The 18,949-nt window shown below is 45.7% G+C and overlaps 1 protein-coding gene across 1 annotated transcript in view; it reads right to left on the bottom strand.

Annotated features, from left to right (window-relative positions):
• The window catches only part of APBA1 (amyloid beta precursor protein binding family A member 1), a 73,269-nt gene that overhangs the window by 13,012 nt on the left and 41,308 nt on the right, over nucleotides 1-18,949 (bottom strand). Inside the window, exons 4-9 of the mRNA XM_024126859.2 lie at nucleotides 16,588-16,733; nucleotides 7,886-7,918; nucleotides 6,785-6,871; nucleotides 5,989-6,174; nucleotides 2,116-2,295; nucleotides 411-623 (exon numbers count right to left, since the gene is read on the bottom strand). Of these exons, the coding sequence (XP_023982627.1) occupies nucleotides 411-623; nucleotides 2,116-2,295; nucleotides 5,989-6,174; nucleotides 6,785-6,871; nucleotides 7,886-7,918; nucleotides 16,588-16,733 (845 nt within the window). The remainder of the gene's footprint in view (nucleotides 1-410; nucleotides 624-2,115; nucleotides 2,296-5,988; nucleotides 6,175-6,784; nucleotides 6,872-7,885; nucleotides 7,919-16,587; nucleotides 16,734-18,949) is intronic.

The raw sequence follows: 18,949 nt of genomic DNA, 5'->3' as shown, positions 1-18,949 counted from the left end.
AAAGTGCCCTGGGATCTGAAGCATTTCCATGATTTGTAACAGGGATGGCAAGTCATCTCAAGAACACCCAGCTGACTGTAAGTGATTGTCTTGATTACTGAGTTGAGGAAAATTCTGTTGAGGCTAAGTGGGGGCTTAATGGGACAGAATGCTGTGATTGATTAGTGATGTCTGCGAGGGCATGGTGTTAGTGAGTGGTGCTATGTGAGCCAGATATACCATCCCTGAAAAAACAATTTCAGGGAGGAACTGGTAAATAGCAACTTGATGGTAAACAACCCAAGTGCAAGTCCGTGCCTTTTGTATTTGTGTCCTTCTCAGTGCCTGACACTTAGAATATGCTCAAATGTTGATGACTTCATGTCACTTCAGGTCTACAAGAGAGGTTGATTTTTCCCATCTCCAGTTACCTTAATAATGCTCTGGCAGGTCGACAGAGGCAGGCCCACCAGGCTGGTGCCATTTATGGACATGATCTGGTCCCCAATATTCAGCTTCCCCGATTTCTCCGCTGGGCCTCCGTGCATCATGTTGGCTATGATCACGGTTGGCAAGATGGATCCCCAGCCAGACTCCACAATCACCACACCTAGGATTTCCCCTTTCTGCTTCTCTATGAAGACCTGAAAGGAGGAAAACATGTAGAAAGGCTGAATCAGCAACCATCCAGGGTAGCGACAGAAATCAAAGCATTTTCCCTATTCCTGTCTTGACTAAACATGACAGACATTTCCCTGATGACTCCAACCCAAACGCGTCCTGTCCTCTCTATATTCCATGGCATATATTACCTTGTTTGGAGATAGGATCTTTTCACAGGCAGTCAAGTTAAAATAAAATAATTAGGGTGGGTCCTAGCTCAATATGATTGGTGTCTTTACAGAAGGGGTAAATTTGGACACAGAGACATGCACAGAGTGAAGACACAGGGAGAAGATGACCATCTACAAGCAAATGAGAGGCCTGGTATGGATCTTCCCCCTCAGAAGGAACCAACCCTGCGGACACCTTGATCTCAGGCTTCCAGCCTCCAGAACTGTGACACAATACATTTCTGTTGTTGAAGCCCGCCCCCCGTCTGGGGAACTTTGTTACGGCAGCCCAAGCACACTAACACACCTCCATCTGACCTTGGTGTCAATGATTGATTAGTACAGGCTACAAAGGCCTGCCAGCTCTTTTGGCTCTAGGTGGGACAAGGTCCGTCCTGCGATGTGTGAGCTGGAGCTTCCCTTTGGATCAGAATGATGCTCATCTCCAGCGAGGCCACATTCCTCCCTGGCATCCCCACCATCCTGCTGTCCACACTCACTTTTTTTTTCCTGAGCGCACCGTTCCCCCAAATCCCATGAACAAGAATTCCCATCTCAGGCTCTGCTTCCAGGGAGCCTAGGACACTTAACATTCATTAGTGGATAGAAAGATCACTTTCTCACACCTAGTGGATAAAGTCCAGGCCCCTCACCACAGCTGGACTCTCAAGCCCTCCAGTTCTGACCCAAAGCCTGTACTGGCCTCTTCACATCCTCTCCTATCCACAATCCCTGCTGCAGCCTGGCTGCCTCATTCATGGCTCCCCAGACAATTCCTGAGCTTTCGGACCCTCATGCTTCTGTTACTTTGGCTCAGCCCTCTGCACTCCTCTACACTTTCCAAAGAATACCCAGACCTCAGACCAGATCAGACGGCACCGTTTTCCTCCAGACACTCCTGTAGAGCTCGGTCCCTGGGAGAGCACAGCACTTATCATCTGAGACCTGAGAGCCGAGATCGGCTCCAATCTGCCAAGTACAACTGTCTCTGACCAGTGCCTGTATCAGCACCATCATTTAAAATCTTCTGTGCCCTTTCCTAGACTGTGGGCTTGGTAAAGGGCAGGGTTCAGGTCCTGTCTGCCTCTGGAACCCACCCCAAAGTCAGCTCTGGAATGCAGGGAGCAGACGCCGCTCTGTCTCACTGGCCACGGCCCTCGGCTGCAGTCTTTATCGGGCCTCACGTGAGGTGAGCCAGAGATGGGCCTGGGCGCACTCTTCAACCCAGCCACTCTGCCTTCACTTCTATCGCGGGTGGGCCCGGCTGGCCCAGCTCAGAGAACAGCTTCTGGAAAGTACCTACATCTTTGCAGTTTTCCGACTTGGAGAAGTGGATCAGGTCGTCGTTGTACATGTCCTGGGTGTTGAGCAGGTCACTGTATTCCTTCTGGCTGAGATCTTCGGGGTTAATCCCGTTGGCCCTGAGAAACTCCTGGTATGCCACGCTGAATGCCTGCCCGATGGACTGTGCGATCAGCTGAGCCTGGAGAGGAGCCAGAAAGGGGAGACGGGGTCAACAGGGCAGCACTGCTGGTGGGCGACCTGGGTCCCTCAGGACTACAGAGCCCTAGGCAGCAGCTAGCCCAGTGGGTCGCCATGGAGCAGCAGTGCCTGCTAGAGGTCATTTTCAAAATTAGTGGGGACAGTTTTGTCTATGATAATGATCCTGATGGAGCTCCTGGCATTTGATGGACAGGAGTCAGAGATGCTGGACCTACTGCCGTGCAAAGGACAGTCCTACACAGGACGAGTTGTTTTACGTCCTGCACAATTTTCAAATATCCCACTGGACATTCATGTACATATAACACCTGTGTCTAAAGGCTGGGACTCAACTCTAATTTATATAAAAACACAAGACTTTAATTGCACGCTCTAGTACACACTGAACAGTCCAAGAATACAACTATTCTGTAAATTGAGAGAAGATGGTATTTTGTTTTGTCCAACGCTTTACCACGAGTAAGCTTCATGACTTTGGAAAATCATCAGCATCAATGCTATTCGTGGGATGTGGGTTGCCAATAAATCACATTCCCATCAGCCTGCACACTGGCCGTAGAGTATGGTGGCTCTGCATGTGTGTGTGAGTGTGTGTCTATCAACCTATTTTATTTTAGCTTGCTTTCCTTTTATTTCTCCTTTGTGTTAATATTTATGACAATACTTTGGTTATTTTGTGAAAAAGTTTTCAAAAAGGGAGGTTACATTATCTATGAATTTCATTTCATTCATATTATCTATGGATGGGACATTACAAAATATTTATTATGCATTTTCCAGGTGAGGAGATTGCAGCCAGAGACGTGAAGGAACCTGTTCAAGGTCACACCGCTCACAGGACAGGAACTCTGCTTCTATTGTTCTTTCTCCTGCACTGGGCTTTGATAACCTTTCCCTGCATTAATTAACCAACATTACAACCTGGGAGAGACACCAGCAACTGAGCCTGTGCTGTGTTAAATGCTGCAGAAGCACCGTCACATAAATCCTCACAGTAAGTCTAAGACGTAAGTATGACTGGTCCATAAGCCCTCATCCTAAGCTCTGAAGGCAGTGTTTCAGAAATGTTCACATTTTAGAAAGGTAACAGGGTACATTTATCATACATTGTGTAAAAACCCCATTAGAGCCTGGAGAAGTGCCTAAACACAGTAATGTTCCTGCAACAAATGTGTAAGATTCACGGTAAGCTGGACAAATCCTATAAAGTGTCTCATGGCAGCTCAAAGCAGGTTTATCAACCAGCTGAGTACAAAAATCCCTTTTGTTTCTCAGAGCTCTTAGACTTTGGATCTGTTTTATTTGCTCCCATTGGGCAGATCAGGAAAAAGAGGTTGAGAGCTTAAGCTGGGGGTGGGGATGGGGGCTGAGAATCCTGGCAGCCTGATTCGGGAGCCCACCTCCTGCCCACCACTGGGACTGCTGCTCTGTCTAAATAATAGTGGGTAGAAAGCCCGCAAGACAACAAAAAGCTCTAGGGCAATGTTTCAAACACACACAACTCTAATCTCCACTCCTCCTTTCCCTACCTTTGGTAATTTTTGCTGAAAGCAGCTAATTAACTGTGATATCAGAAATTTCTGTGTGGCTGGCAGTGGGAAAAGAAATGCTCAACTTTTCTCACTCTGAGAATCCGGTGACGTCACACGCCACAAGTCACATCAAGGACCACCATGCTGCCTCCTGCCGGGGCATCACCGTGGGCATCAGAGGCTCGTGTGAAAAGACGAACTAAAAAAAGTGTGTCTGAGAACACGGCCAGCAGTCCTCCCGACCGTCACGTGTGGATGCACCGGGCAAACACACACAGGCACCGATATCTCTGCCGTGTCCACCTGAGCCACACGGCAGCCCGTTCTATAGAAGTTCAGCAGCTGCACAGCCTGAGCTTCTGTAGAACGGGAGACGGGATCCACATCCAGTTCTCCCAGTTCTGCAGCCTATGCTCTCCCCCTTCTATCCTGGGCTTTGGAAGCAAAGCATTAAGATTCCCAGGTCCACTCTTGCTTCCTTATTCTTCCCCTTCATCATCTCCCCCTACAGACCCAAAGGAGCTCCAAGGGAAAGAAAGCCCTTCTTAGGAGCACCAAGCCAGAGGGAGGTGGCAGAGGGTCGTACCGGGACCCTCATGTCTGGTAAGCAGAGCTAACTCCACCTTTTCACGGGCCTGCAGGACACATGAAACTTAAGATTCTAAATGTAACTCCTTTGGAACTTTCCGAGAACCTTCTAAACTCATTTTCTCCCAGTTTGCAGGTTTGGCCTCAGTTTTAAAGGAAAAGCGGGGAGAATGGCCAGGACAGGTGCTTCAAGCTCTCTGCCTTCTCAGTGACTGTGTCCCTGGGGCTGCTTTCTAGAGAACCAGACAAGTAAAAGATGGTACAAAAGTGTAAGCGTCTCCTCCTGTCTGTGGCTACAGCCATGTCAGCTCTGTTTCCCTGGCGAAAAGCAGCTTGCCTCAGACTCGTAACTTCTCAGAGGAAGGCCATTTAAAGCAGCTGGATGAACACTCTTCTGGAGAAAAATGGCCCCTTTTAAGGAGCCAAGGCTACTGTAGGCAATTTTCTTTAAGTATATAAGGGTTCCCTGCTCAGTATGAGAAATACAGCTTATTCCACTGTGGCAGGAGGAAAAGTTAGACCAGTCAACGGCCCTCTCGGGGAGGCTCTGTAGTGCAAAACCATCGTGGGGGGAATTCCCTGGTGGTTCAGTGGTTAGGACTCTGTGCTTTCACTGCCGAGGGCCCGGGTTCAATCCCCGGTCGGGGAACTAAGATCCCGCAAGCCTCATGGCTTGGCCAGAAAAAAAAAAAAAAACAAGGCCCAGAGGGAGTTTCCAAGGCCTGTCGAGCTTTGGGAGAAGCACGATGCTAACACAGCTTGAAGCCTGGTGTTCTCGCTGGCAGTTCCAGGGACAACTGGGTGAGAAGGCTGAATGGAAGAACGGGCCCCACCTCTGTTGTACGCTGATTTCCTCTGCTGACTTTATCACCTGGAGAGATGGGCGTTAGGGATCACCAGCTTTGTGACTGGAGGAGCAGCTGGTTTTGCTAAGGAGCGAGTGGCTGGTGCTCTTGCCATTTGGTGGGTAGGGTCAGGGATGCTAACTTTCCTGTTAGGAAAGGGTAGTCCTGCACATCCAAGAACTGTCCTCCCCAAATGCCCTAGTGGCCAGGTGAGACCTGTTCGGGCCCCTGTGGGTCTGGCTGAATTCTTCCCACCCTTCTGTCCTCTCTAGTGGCTTGCCTCCTTGCCTTTCCTCAACCTCTATCAGCAGGCCCCTGTCTCAGGGCCTTTGCACCTGCTCTTTCCTCACTCTCAACTCTGCTCAGGTCTCTGCTCAAATGTCACCTCAGAAAGGACTTTGTTCATCACTCTACCTGAAATAGCCCCTGGCCCCTCTATCCCTTGACCTAGTTTTTCCTTATCAAACCTTCCACTACCTAACTTTATATTAAGTATATTTATCTATTTATTTTCTGTCTCTCTACAACCTTTACAATGAGTATCTTGTCTATTTACTGAGCCTTATATCCCTAGCACTAGAACAGTGCTTGACACATAATAAGTGCTCAATAAGTATTTGTCTCACATATGATTAAGGTTCTGAGAACTAGAGGGAACCTGGCCACCCAAGGGCAGCCCAGATCACATGGAAGGGAGGCCGCCCTTACGTCCTCAGATTCAAAGACGTGGCAGATCATCTTGTACTGCCTTTTTCCATCCTGGGATGGGTGGGAGGCTTCCACGTTCTCCTGGGAGTTGGAGCGGGGCATCCGCCTGCGGGCCATCAGCACAACGATGTTCCCGATGTCCGCAATGTAGGAAATGGTCCTCAGAGGGTGGTCCATCATCGTCTCCTGGAAGGCAGCAGGGAGAGGATGGTACGTCCAGTGTGGCATCTAATGACCCATGAGACAGCCTGCCACCCCACAGCCCGGCCAAGTGTGGTCCACACGTGGGAGCTTGCTGCAAACACCCTGTTGGCAGACTTACATGCGCCCACCCAAGCCTGGGAGCAATTCCCTTGGCTTGTGATAACCCAGAGCAGGAAGTGGTCTGTAGTACGTGAAAAGGAATTTCAATCATTTTACAACCAGTAGAATCTCTGGTGGGGAAGTTAAAGAATAAAAAATCTGCATTGGATGATTGTATTGCGTGTGTGTGTGCGTGATTTTAAACAAAATTTCTTAAAAGGCTAGTTTGTTCATGAATCTTCTGATAAAAACTTATGAGAATTATTAGCAAACAATATCCAAAGGCTTATTTTTTTCCTTTGATCTTTAATAGCCCCTATCCGCCCTACCAAGTCCCTTCCCATCCCCCATCCCGGCAGCAGGCACTGCATACACAACCTTCTAGCTTGTGTGGAAGCCAGCATCTGGGGACAGCTGCTCTACAGACAAGGGCACAGTCTCCTAGTTGTCATGCTAAGCTTCACCCCCAAGGAAGGAGGGAGCCAGCTAATACCTGCGTGTCGGCGTTCAATACTTTGATTCTCTGGGTAGAAATGAAGAGATCCACTTCAGTCATTGGCTGAGACTCACCTTCAGGAGCCTGAGAAGGAAAATGCACCAAGAGAAAACTTAATACGTTACTCTGACCCAGGTGCGTGCGAGCAAGGTTAGCTCATACACAGAGGCATTGAGACACAGTCACCAGAACAGCGATGCAGACTTCAGAACTAGACTGCCAAAGCTGAAGGGACCACACAGAGGATGACACGGGGACGGGAGTGAGCATCTCCAGGTTACAGGGAGAAATGCGGACCCCTCCTTGCTTCTTCCGCCATGGAAGCAGTAACTGTAGTAGATCTGACTCCATGAACAATGATCGTGAATGGCACTGTCTGCAAGGGTTTCAGAGCCCAACAGATTGAAGGAACAAGGGCAACTGACTCATACCCCCAGGACCTTGGAGAAGTCAGAGGCTGCTTCCGCTCAAGTGATGGGGGACAATGCTTACGGCAGGTGCAAACAAGGCAGCTGTGGTAAGAGGGTCTTCGTGTTCCCACACACCACACAAGCAGTACCCACTCCTGAAGCTACCCCAGTAAGAGCGAGCCCCAATGCCTCAGTGTCCCATGGGTAGCTCATAAGCACCTAGAAGCTTCACAACCAAAAAAGCACATTAGTCTGATTCACTCAGGGCTTGACTCTGCACACGTGTGATTATTAGCGAGTTTTCTTTTTTTGCATCCAGCAATCTGACAAATCCACAAATCAAACATGACTAGAATTGAGCAGAGACCCAGGTCCCTGCCACGTGAATGCTCCTGAATGGTGGGCACTTGCACACGACTGCAGGATCCCTTCAGCATGCCCAGTCTTCTCCCTGCCATTCCTCTGGAGTGAGATGACTAATGAGCAACAGAAAACTGCCACTTTGGGCAACTGAGTTTTGAGAAACGTTGGCTTATGGGGCGGTACAAAAAAGAAATCTGAACGAAAACTTGCTGGATGCAGAAAACAAAAACACGAAATAAGAAAAAAGGCAAAACGTAAATAAATGGAAAAAAACAAAAACAAAAACAGGCGTAACACCAAGCTGATGAAGTTGTTTGTACTGCACCTTCTTCCTGCTTTTGGCTAATTTCTGGGCCATCTGCTTAGCATGGAACAAACAGAGACAGGAGAACAGTTAGAAAAGAATTTGCAGACTCAGTTGAAAAGGGAATCAACAAACTAATATTGACAGTGGTATAAAGCATTTCTGTGGGAGGAGGACTGGCTTAAAAAAAATCCCACTCTATAACAGATTTCCTAGATCAGAATTTAGTAGCTGCCGGGGGCAGTAGTAGGAAGGACATGTATTGAGGTGCTTCCTATACTTCACTGCAATTGATGTTTTCAAAGAACCAACTTTTGATTCTGTTGATTTCCTTTACTGTATGCCTGTGTTCTATTTCACTGATTTCAGCCTGTACCTTTATTTCTTCTCTCTTTGGCTTTAGTTTTCCAATTTTTTTTCTAGCTTAAGCTGAAAACTTAAAGTATGGATTTTCAAACTTTTTTCGTTCCTGATATATTTATATAAAACTATGAGCCTTCTCTAATCTCTGCTTTAGCAGTATCCCACAAATTTTGATGTTGCAATTTAATTATCATTTCTTTCAAAACACTTTCTAATTTCCACTGTGATTTCTTCTTTGAACATGATGTAGAACTGTGTTCTTCTTAATTTTCATATATTTGAACATTTCCTAGTTATCTTTTTGTTACTGATTTCTGAATTGTTCTCCCTCTTTATCTCTAGTAATACTTCTTGCCTTAAATTTGTGTAACATTAATAGAGCCTATACCTAACTAGAAATGGATGTAATATTTATTCAAGATAGAATAGTTGATAAAAATAGAAACTCTGAGGCCAGACTGTCTAAAACTGAATTCTGGCTCTGCTACCTACTAGTTGTGTGACTTGGAACAAGCCACTTAATGTCTCTGTGCTTCAGTTTCCTCAACTGTAAAATGAGGGTAAAAATAGTATCTACTTCATAGGGCTGTTTTGAGGATAAAATGAATACAGTTGACTCTTGAACAATGTGTGCATTAGGGGTACCAAAACCACCGCAGGGTCAAAAATCTGCATATAACTTACAGTCAGTTGGCCCTCTGTATATGCAGTTCGGTTCCTCTGTATCTACAGTTCCACATCCTCGGATTCAACCAATCACAGATTCAACCAGTCTTGGAACATATAGGAACATACAGTACTGTAGTATTTACTACTGAAAAAACCCCGCATATAAGTGGACCTGTGCTGTTCAAGGGTCAACTGTATATACAATGCTCTCAGAACAGTTCCTGGTGCATTATAAGCACTCTATTTGTGTTTGCTCTTATATGATTATGATGTTAGATCATTATAATCTGCCTATGTCAGGGTGCAACCTCTTGGCTTTGGTAGGGCTTGGTACATATACACAGATCTTGCTCAAACGATGGTGAGTCAATGGCCAAACCATGTAACTGCTGTGGGGATGGGGGTAGGGTACAGGAAGAGCTGCTCCCTCACATCCTTGGTACTCACCTGGTGGGAAAGCTTTTGCTCTCAGCAGCATGTCACTATTTCATTAATGACTAAGTGTGTTGGCTGTACTACCTCATCGTGGAGAAACTGGATGAGTCAGCTATCCAAACACCGAATGGCTAACCCTGGTGCACCCAGGAGTCCAGGGCAGCCTCACTCCCACAGAGCCACCCTACAGCTTGTACTGGTGGTCATGAGTTCATGGTGAAGAGCCTACTCTGGAAAAGTCTGAAGGCAGCAACTGCAAGCATCATCCTAACCACTGTACATGACGGTGGAAATACTTGCACATCTGAGGAGTGGCCCTGTGCTGATGCTGTGCCACAGAGATTACTGGGTGGAATGTTCTGCCAGGGATGCTCTGATCTGCACCAGTTATAATCCTCAAGATAAACAACTGCTGTGAGATCCTAACATCTTGTCTTCTACTACCTCTCCTGAATGATATGGCAGTAATATATAAATTTCCATTATTTTTGATACCAAAAACCTAATAGCTATTGGTCAAAATTCTTCACTCTCAGGAAGGGTGATCTGAAAGGGCCCTTTTCAAAGGAAAGTAAGTCTGCCACCAATGGAATGCCCACATTCTGTTTTTTACTGGAATGGGTGATGAGGAAGAGAATCCAAAAGGCAAACTGAGTTTCGTGAAAGGCATTCTGAGACAATTTTTTATGAAGTTAAAAATATTTTATGCACTTAGAGTGACACCACCTTTAAATCGCTTATGATATTCAAGTGCCCTGAAACAAATTAAAAATTTAGACATAACATTGGAAATGATGATGGGGTTGGGGTCAGAATGAGAAGCTGGAACAGCAGAGAAAGGTCTGAGAGAGGCTTAAGGCCAGCATGCATCTTGAAGCAGGGAGTGACAACATCCATTTAAATCCTTGTGTTTCATGAGACTGATTATGGCTTACCACCGGCAGGCTGTGGTGCACAGGACATACTGCAGCACCGTCCATCCTATCACTCGATCTGCAATGTGTACTGGGTATCTGCTGTTGTTAAGACCCTTTAAGTTTAGTTATGCCGGGGATCCTCCTGGCTATTCTAGCTTTTCTTTCTCCAGCTGACATTTACTGAGCACTTGGTATATGCCGGTATCCTTCCAAGCATTTCATGTGTACCAGTGTAAAAGCTTACAACAACCCTGTGAGGTAGGCGCTAGATTATCCTCATCTTTCAGGAGAGGAAACTGAGGCACAGAGAGGCTAATTAACTTGTCCAAGGTCACACAGCTATTAAGTGGCAGAAGAGATATTCAAACCCTGGAAATCCCACTCTATATTCCAAATTGCTACTGTGCCATCTGGACAAGTTTCTCATCTATAAACTTCTAAGGCTGTCTGTAAAATGGGGTTAATGATACCTACACCTCACAGGATTCCCCACCCCCTCCATTTGGAGGAGTAAATGAGATAATGTACGTGAAGGGTCTGCTACCAGTGTCAATATCGTCTTTATCAACCACAGACTTCAAGTCAGATGGGAAATCAGATGGCTTAGACAACGCTACGCTGATAGAAATTTTCATTCTACAATTAAATCATAATTTTTAAGGCTTAAAGAAAATCTCTATAAAAGAATGGAAAAATATGATCTTTTGGGGCAGGCTAGTAAAGACAGAATAATATTTGATAATGCATGCTTCTTACAAAAATGTATGGACCAAAAAATATCAAAACGCCACTTGTGAGCTTCACAAATGGAGAAAGAAAATGGAGACAAACACACCACACTCTGCATGGACATGAAGCAGTTTCTACGGCTCAGGCAGAATTTAGCACATCACCCCGTCTTCTGGTTGAGGAGCAGAGAATGAAGTGGGAATGAGAGTGGAACGAAGCACGGAGATGTAGTGAGAGGAAGGGAGGCGAGTCAGCTAGCTGCACTGGCTTTCCGTTTGGTTCTCTAGGTAGGGTTAAGGCAGGATTGCCACCCTGGGCTGGGGCGGGGGGCTGTCTCTGCATAGGGCACTTTTGATACTGATAGCATGTAGGGCAAAGCTCTCTCCAGAAGTTTTCCCTAAAACATGTTTAAAGGAATCCTAGCAACAAGACTATCAGGTACCACCACAGCGATAATGTATTCTGCGTTCAAGTAATTGTGGAAGCTTCTGGTTAAACAAACTGAATTAAATTTCCTCAGTACAGGACTTCTCAGAGCCTTTAATAGGAAAACACATGTGGCAAATACCCAAAAAGATCTGTTTGGCAGCGTTTCTTGCGCTTATTTGCCAATGGAACCTCAGCAGCGAGACGCACTCGGCTTGACCGGAACGTGCAGAGCACAGCTGGAGAACAGAGGCTCCTTCAGGCTGGATGATCCACCCTTCTCTCAGGCAGTGGCTCCCAAACTATAACATACATCACAGTCTCCTGGAGGGCTTATGAAAACAGATTCCTGGTCTCTACCCCCATGAGTTTCTGACTGGGGTGGGGGTCTGAGAATCTGCATTTCTAACAAATTCCCAGGTCCCACTTTGAGGACCATTGCTCTAATGCATTTCTAAATCATATGGGAAGCTTCCTGGAAGGATATTACTACTTCTCAAAAATTAGGAACAAAGGCAGAAAGAATATATTAGGGAGGGTGCAAAGATGAAAAAAAAAACTTTAAAAAAATGGCAGATGTCCTGTAATTCTGCTGTTGCATTCAGATGCACCTTATTTCTTACATTTTGGTAGATGGAAATGTCTTTTAATTTCAGATTCCTCAGCCTGCCTTATATTACTGTTACTTAAACACTCTTCTTGGCTCCCATATTAAAATGCATGTTTCTCAAGGTCAAGGAATTGGTTGATTTTTATCTCCTAAGATGCCTATCACAGGATCCTGCATAGGGACAGTTTGCTTTTTGAGACAAATTCATATCTAGCCAAACCACAACTCCAAGTTCGCCTCCCATTTTGGCAAATAAACCTATAAATTCTGTGTTATATTAGGAAAATCATAATTCTTAAGACTCCAAGTGTAAATTCAGTATCATTTTTCAATTCCAGTCCACGGTTGGTGCTATGTGAGTGACGGGCACCATGTAATTGACGGACAGACCAGAAATTAAAGCCTGTTTTGAAATGGAAACCCAAACGTCAGGTTCAGTGCTTGCTCAGAAAGAAAGCACCGAAAACACACAGCCACAGCTAGACTCCTGGTGAGGTAGGTCTCACTGGCATCCATATCAGGTCAAACAAACAATGCAGGCAGAGGAAAGAGAGGGGCAAGATGGGTTCCCTGCGGGGAGGAAGGGAAGAAAGAATAGGAAAAAGAAAGGAGGAAACTCCTCTGTCTCTGTGCAGGTGACAGCACCAAGCCAAGAATTACTCATCAGTTTGTGGTGAGGTTATTACGGAATGGATTTCCAAGTAAATTTTTCCCCCTTCCTTCCTGGATGGACGTGGCTATAAACTCTGTCGCCTCATTCTGTTCTGCATCTCTCTAGAGGTGGCCCAGAGTAACTCATTCCTGAAAGGGCAGCCTCTCTTGGGAAGGGAGCTTGTGTGGGCACCGCAGTGCACGCTCCCCTTGAGACCACCCGAGTGATCTGGAGAAATGCTCTCGGCCCCTCGGTTCCCTGTGCACGCAATGCAGTCTCTGTGCATGATCCTGACGGTAACTTTCTAGGGGGCGTGGAAATAAACCATGGGTTCTAGACGCAGCCTTCTCCACTTACAATTAGAAAAAGCGTCGCTGGGTATAAAGGCAAACAATCTGACAGGCATTTAAATGGATGTAAAAGGAACATGAGGCAGAAAATATTTAATGTTAGGCAACAGTTCCTTCAGATGCAAGAAGCACATTGTGAAACGATACTTATAAATGAAAGGCAACCATTTAATCTTACTACTCTATTATGAATTCCTCATACTAGAGTAATTTGCTGTAAAAATAAATATGTTTTCCAAATGCTTTCTGTGCTCTAGGCAGGTCTAAAATGGATTTATAATCAGAGAGCCTCTGTGTTGCCTGTTCTGATCGACAAAGCCATCTAATTTTTTGTTCAAATGACCTGTGGAACTTCTGGATACCAATCCTTTGAAGATTCAAAGTAAGCTTTCTGGTTTTTCATTAGGGAGCTGCACTTTCAAGAAAGGAAAAAAACACTGTCAGAAACCACTGTGGAAATCAGAAAATGCACAGAACACTTGGCACTGGGCAGGATCTGGTACTGGGATGCGGCGTCTTTCCTAAGAGCTGCTCTATGTTCAGGTGATGTGTCTGTGCCTGCTCTCCCCTCAAGGTCACTGAGTACACATACGTGTCACAGGGCAGGGGAAAGACAGAGAGACTCTAGCTGTAGGAGTCAAGGGGACCTGTCAGGAGGCCAGTAAACAGAACGTAGGAAAAACTCATCTAAAAGCAACATGCAGTTTTTGGTCTCAGGGGTCTTCAGTACTATTTGGGGGTGGACTGTTGCTTTCTTCTGGAGGATTCATCTGAATGGGCCCTGGTAGTGTTCCTTGACAGGGAAGTGCTCTGGCATTCTGGAGGAGATAAATCTTTGTCATGTGGCTCCATTCTGGACATTACAGGGTATCAAGTGTCTCTGGTTCTGACCGCTAATGCCAATATAAATGTCCCAGACACTATGACAATCAAAAGCACCACCCCATTTCCAAACACATGGTTCTCTGGCAGGGGGTCCCCGGCTGTCAGAGAACCACGCTGGGTCCCTGCACGCCCACTGACCCTGGGGGAGCTAACAGTACCATTAACCTGGGAAACTAAGTGCTGGGTTAAGAGTTCAGTTCAGCTAAGTTACTCCACGGTATTACTGCCTCAGCATCCATTTGGTTTGGCCAAGCAGCCTGCCTGGGCCTTAAAATGACGTTGGCTCCTTCATGCGAGCAAATGCTGTGGAGAGCAGCCCGCAGAGTCACATGCAAATGTAAGCTCCTGAAAGGACCCCCTCAATGGCCCTTGTGAACAAGTCTCCCCCTGCCTCCCAGGGCCTTCCCTGTTGGTGTCCCTTAGGTAAGACCCATATGGAGCTCACCAAAACCCCATTTTGGTTTGAAGTGAACAATCCGGCCTTAGTCTGGGAACCTCAAAGCATTCCACCCACAGACCCCAATAAAGAAAGGCTTGTGCCCAGGTCCTGCCTTGACCTCCCCACGTGGCCCCTTCAGGTGTGCAGGTACTTCCTCCAGGACCTGTGAGTCACAAACTTCTCTATCTCAATTTCTCTTGTGGTGTTTTGCTCACCATCTGGCACCCTGGGGGTTTACTTAGCAAATGTTAACGTAACAAAATCCTAACATGTTTGGAAACTGTGGGACAGGAGGGGTCAGAAGTACGTCCCTAAAGACTATGTTTTTAAAGTTCTCTGCTCTGTATGAAATAAGGCGGGACAATGCCTGAAAAGCAGCTTGTTCTCTCAGAGAGGTTTGTGTGTTCTTGTTCTGAACGTTGTGCCTGGGAGATACTAAGTTAAGATGGAGAAGGCTGTGGGGACATCTGTGGGTATTAATGTCACCTCTTTATGATAACGGAGACGGTGAAAAAGAATCAGGCCAAGCTTGGATGGGCAGCTCAAGAGGAACCTGATGTTCTACCAGCAGCATTATTGAGTCTGAAAGATGCAGAGGGCAGGAAGGTCAGCTTGATACATTGTCAGGGAGTTGTCTTGTTGGGAGTCACAGGATAAGATGCATCTCTGGGGGTAAGACGTAGCTATAAATTACTCTCTGGCTTATGCATCCTAATTCCTAAAATGTTGATAATATTATCAAAAGTTGCAGTGTGGGCTTACTGTGCTGTGATGGGTAGTGAGGGGAAGGGCCAGCGCTGACCTTAATATTCAGGGCATGGCACAGCCTGGGCATGTGAATAAGATGGGAATCAGCCCCGACCGGAGGACCAGAAGCACGGCCCCTGCTGTGTGACCTCTGTGACCTCCGTGGTTGCTGCTCTCCCCTCCCCTGGGCTTTTAGGCAGCATCTCATCTCTCAAGGTCTCTCCGCACTCCTGTGGCCCTTAGTACCTGACACCCCTCTCTCCTCCTCTGGCACCCCCTGCACATGCACTGGCTTGATTCACTTCTCATTTGTGCTGCTGAGCTTGAGGGTAAGAATCTTACTTTATAAATCACTATTTTCCCTCCCTCAGGAGACCTTGCACAGCCTTGCACACACAAGTGCTCAAGAAATATTTTTCCCTTGATGGAGACAGTAAGGACTCTCACGCATGGCCTTCTACTCGTGCTTCTCATTCCACATGCCACACAAAGCCCAGGATGGAACTTGGGGATGTGTGAGAGAGAAGATATGAAAAAGGGACTGGTCCCTTGAGGAGGGAGTTGATTCTGACCAATGGACACCAGACAGAACCAAATCTGGGAAGTCATAACCTACTCCAACTCACTCGAAACACCTGGCTCTGATTTCAATGGTGATGTGATGCCTGTGGCTCTACATGGAAACAGCCTCAGGGGTTCTAGGTGCTGGTGGCACTTAATGGCACTTGAATTACCTGATGGCACCATGAGGGTCCCTGTTGCCCTTGGCTTGTCCATGGTTCTAGGTGGCACTAGCATCGTGGTGGAGATTCTAGAGCTCTGCATTTCCATGGGATCAAACCAGTTCTGGCTGGTTCAAACTAGTTGTGAATGATTTAAACTAGACAAAAGTGCTTCTTCAGGGATCAAATAGGCTCGCTCCTTTTAAGTCTTGATAAGACAGATTCAAACAGGTTATGACTGGTTTGCACTGAGTTACCCTTGCACTGACTTGGTTCAGACTAGCCAGGATAGATCTGATCAAATGGCTCGTTTTAGGCGAAGCAAGCCAGTTCAATCTAGCTTGAACAGGATCAACCAGTTCAAATGCAATGACAGCTAGTTTGAACCACGCTGTATCACGGACGTTTTAGTCACTGGTCTCTAGCTGTACATGGAAATACAGTGATACAGCTCTCACATATTATATTGGAAATATAATACTTAAAATGTTATCCTTCCTCATCTTTTCAACTTTTCAAAGCTTATCACTTTTTCCTCAAGACTGGCCATTAAGAACAACCAAATTATGTAGCATTTATACATCAGGACCCCAGCGTACTTTGGAAATCTTTTTTCCGTTTAGAACTGTTCGCAGGTACATGTATAAGCACGGCCTGCCATGTCACCTCAATCTCCTCTCCTCTAAGCTCGGGACATGAGGTGTGGGGTGACCGCTACGGACGGCTCAGGTGCCCACATCTGCCCACCGCCCCCCTCGGAGCACATGGCACCCCCTCACCTTGATCCTGCTTACTGCTTCCTGGGCCTGCATCATGCGCACGTTTTTGGAGGGGGTTTTGTCTGAGAGAAGCTGGGTGGAGCCAAGGTAATTGGCAGCAAAAATGATTCCATCGATCAAGTCCTCAGGGTCACAAGGTCCAGGAACTGTAACACACAGAGCCACAGTGGTGAGTGAAGCCACGCTATAGCCCCCGGTCACACCACCTCCCCCCCGCCGCTCACCTCCAGCACAGGTGGGCCAGTTCCAGAGACCCCTGAGCAGGTGCATCAGCCTGCGAGTCTAGAGCATCTCTCTGGCCTACCTTCACTCAGCCCTCATTTGCAAATAGAAGGAACAATTTCTTCTTAGAGTAGCTTATTTCACCCAGTCCATTTATTGTGAGAAACAATGTGAATATTTATTTAAACATGAAACATAAAATTCAGTGATAAAGGATGTTGTTTTGCCTGTTAGACTGTGAGCTCTTTGGGACAAAGAGCACGTCACAGTCATCTCTGGCTCTCCTATGTCTAGTCAGTGTCTGTCACCCAGTGGGTATCAGATAAATGTTTGCTGGACAGATGGTTAGGTGATCAGAAGGCCGTCTCATTAGAAAAACTCATTTGACAGCAGTTCCTTTACTCGCCACCCATGCATATTGCCCCCTTCCATTTTATCCATAATGGGGGAAACAAATTTTATAAATCAGAAAAATGAGTATTTGTTGCCAAATGTTTGGATTCCCAAAATAGCCTCTAACCTGAAATCTGCAAGACAGGTAACGTTACCCTAAAGCCATGGTCTCATGATTCTAACCTTGCTGACTTACAGGCTATAATGTTCCCGGCCTGCATCTACATACATATCAATTCCAAGGAAAATTGGAATTTTCTGTTCTCATTCACCAGCCTTTTAAATCAAACCTTAGTTTTAAATATTTAAAATGGGGGGCATCTGATTCTAACCACAATCACCTGTAAACCCTACTGGAAATTAAAACATGTTTCGGAATAATGTATAACTTTACAACAGATGCGCTAAGAAAGGCATTTTAATTCTGCAATGAAAATATATGTATTTTCTTTGGCTTGAATGCCATATTTGGAAAGACTAAAATATACTTTTTAACCCACTGTTAAAACCTCAGGGTCTTAAATTAGATAACTTGAAATGGAAAACAATTTGCTTTTTCCTCTTGGAGAGCTAATCTGAAATGGTTTTTATCTCTATCCTTACACATCCAGCTCATCTTGAGCTTAAACAGCTGCTTCCCACGATAAGCTACTTATCAGGGTACAGACTTAAAGTAATCTATTCATTTTCCTAAAACCAAGCTGGTGGTGGAAAAAAAGAAATTTAACAATGTTTTAGGAAAGGCCTTCACAAAGCATGTGTGTAGTAATTAAGTCAGGAAACCTGTTAGTTTTCTGATTCTCAATCTTTCTGAGAAAGACTCTGGATAAACACTGAGTGGTACACAGCCAAAGCTGCCTCCACCACATACCAGTCACTTACATGCTTCTCAACAGCTACACCCTTACTGCCCTGAAGCTTTTATAGATGTGAGAAGGATGCAGGTTATTTACAATGTACAACTTTAGGTATATAGCAGGGAAGCACTGTCAAACTAAAATAATACATGGACAAGTTTGGATCCACACTATGCCTTGTAAAAAGAGATTATCAGTCTTCTCTCCAATTCCAGTGGTAGATTTATAATGTTACATAAACATAATCATTTTGACAACCCGGTATTGAGGAAAAAATGGTCTCACCTGGAATAGCAACTTTTAAAAGCTTCCATTTGTTTTGTGAAAATAATGAATGTTAAAAGAAAAACAAAAATGCAACATCTTCTCTATGGGACTTCCAATATCACATATTCATCAGTGGATTTAGCTCTATTTACTGAAAAGGGTCCTTCTTTAACCATAATGAGTATGGATATGCAGATATGTTTAAGAGCAATCCAGATAATATTTAAGTGACTGTATAAATAAATGTCAGGCAGCCAAGAGACAGAAATATTGGACCTAAACAAATATATATTTGAGATATGATCTTATGTCAATTATCCTCTGGGGAAACTGACTAGAATCAAATGTCACGGTATTACACTCACAAAAAACAGCCTGAATTTCATAAGTTCATTTTAGGCTCAGTGCTAGTGTATTTTTTAAAAGTTAAAAAAATTAAAGTGGCCTTCCCTGGTGGCGCAGTGGTTGAGAATCCGCCTGCCGATGCAGGAGACACGGGTTCGTGCCCCGGTCCGGGAGGATCCCACATGCCGCGGAGCGGCCGGGGCCTTGAGCCATGGCCGCTGAGCCTGCGCGTCTGGAGCCTGTGCTCCGCAAGGGAGAGGCCACAACAGTGAGAGCCC

The sequence above is a fragment of the Physeter macrocephalus genome, chromosome 9 (genome assembly GCF_002837175.3).
Source record: "Physeter macrocephalus isolate SW-GA chromosome 9, ASM283717v5, whole genome shotgun sequence".
Classification (NCBI taxonomy): Eukaryota; Metazoa; Chordata; class Mammalia; order Artiodactyla; family Physeteridae; genus Physeter; species Physeter macrocephalus.
Note: the sequence above shows the minus strand (reverse complement) of the source record. Positions and strands in the feature narration are given on the sequence as shown.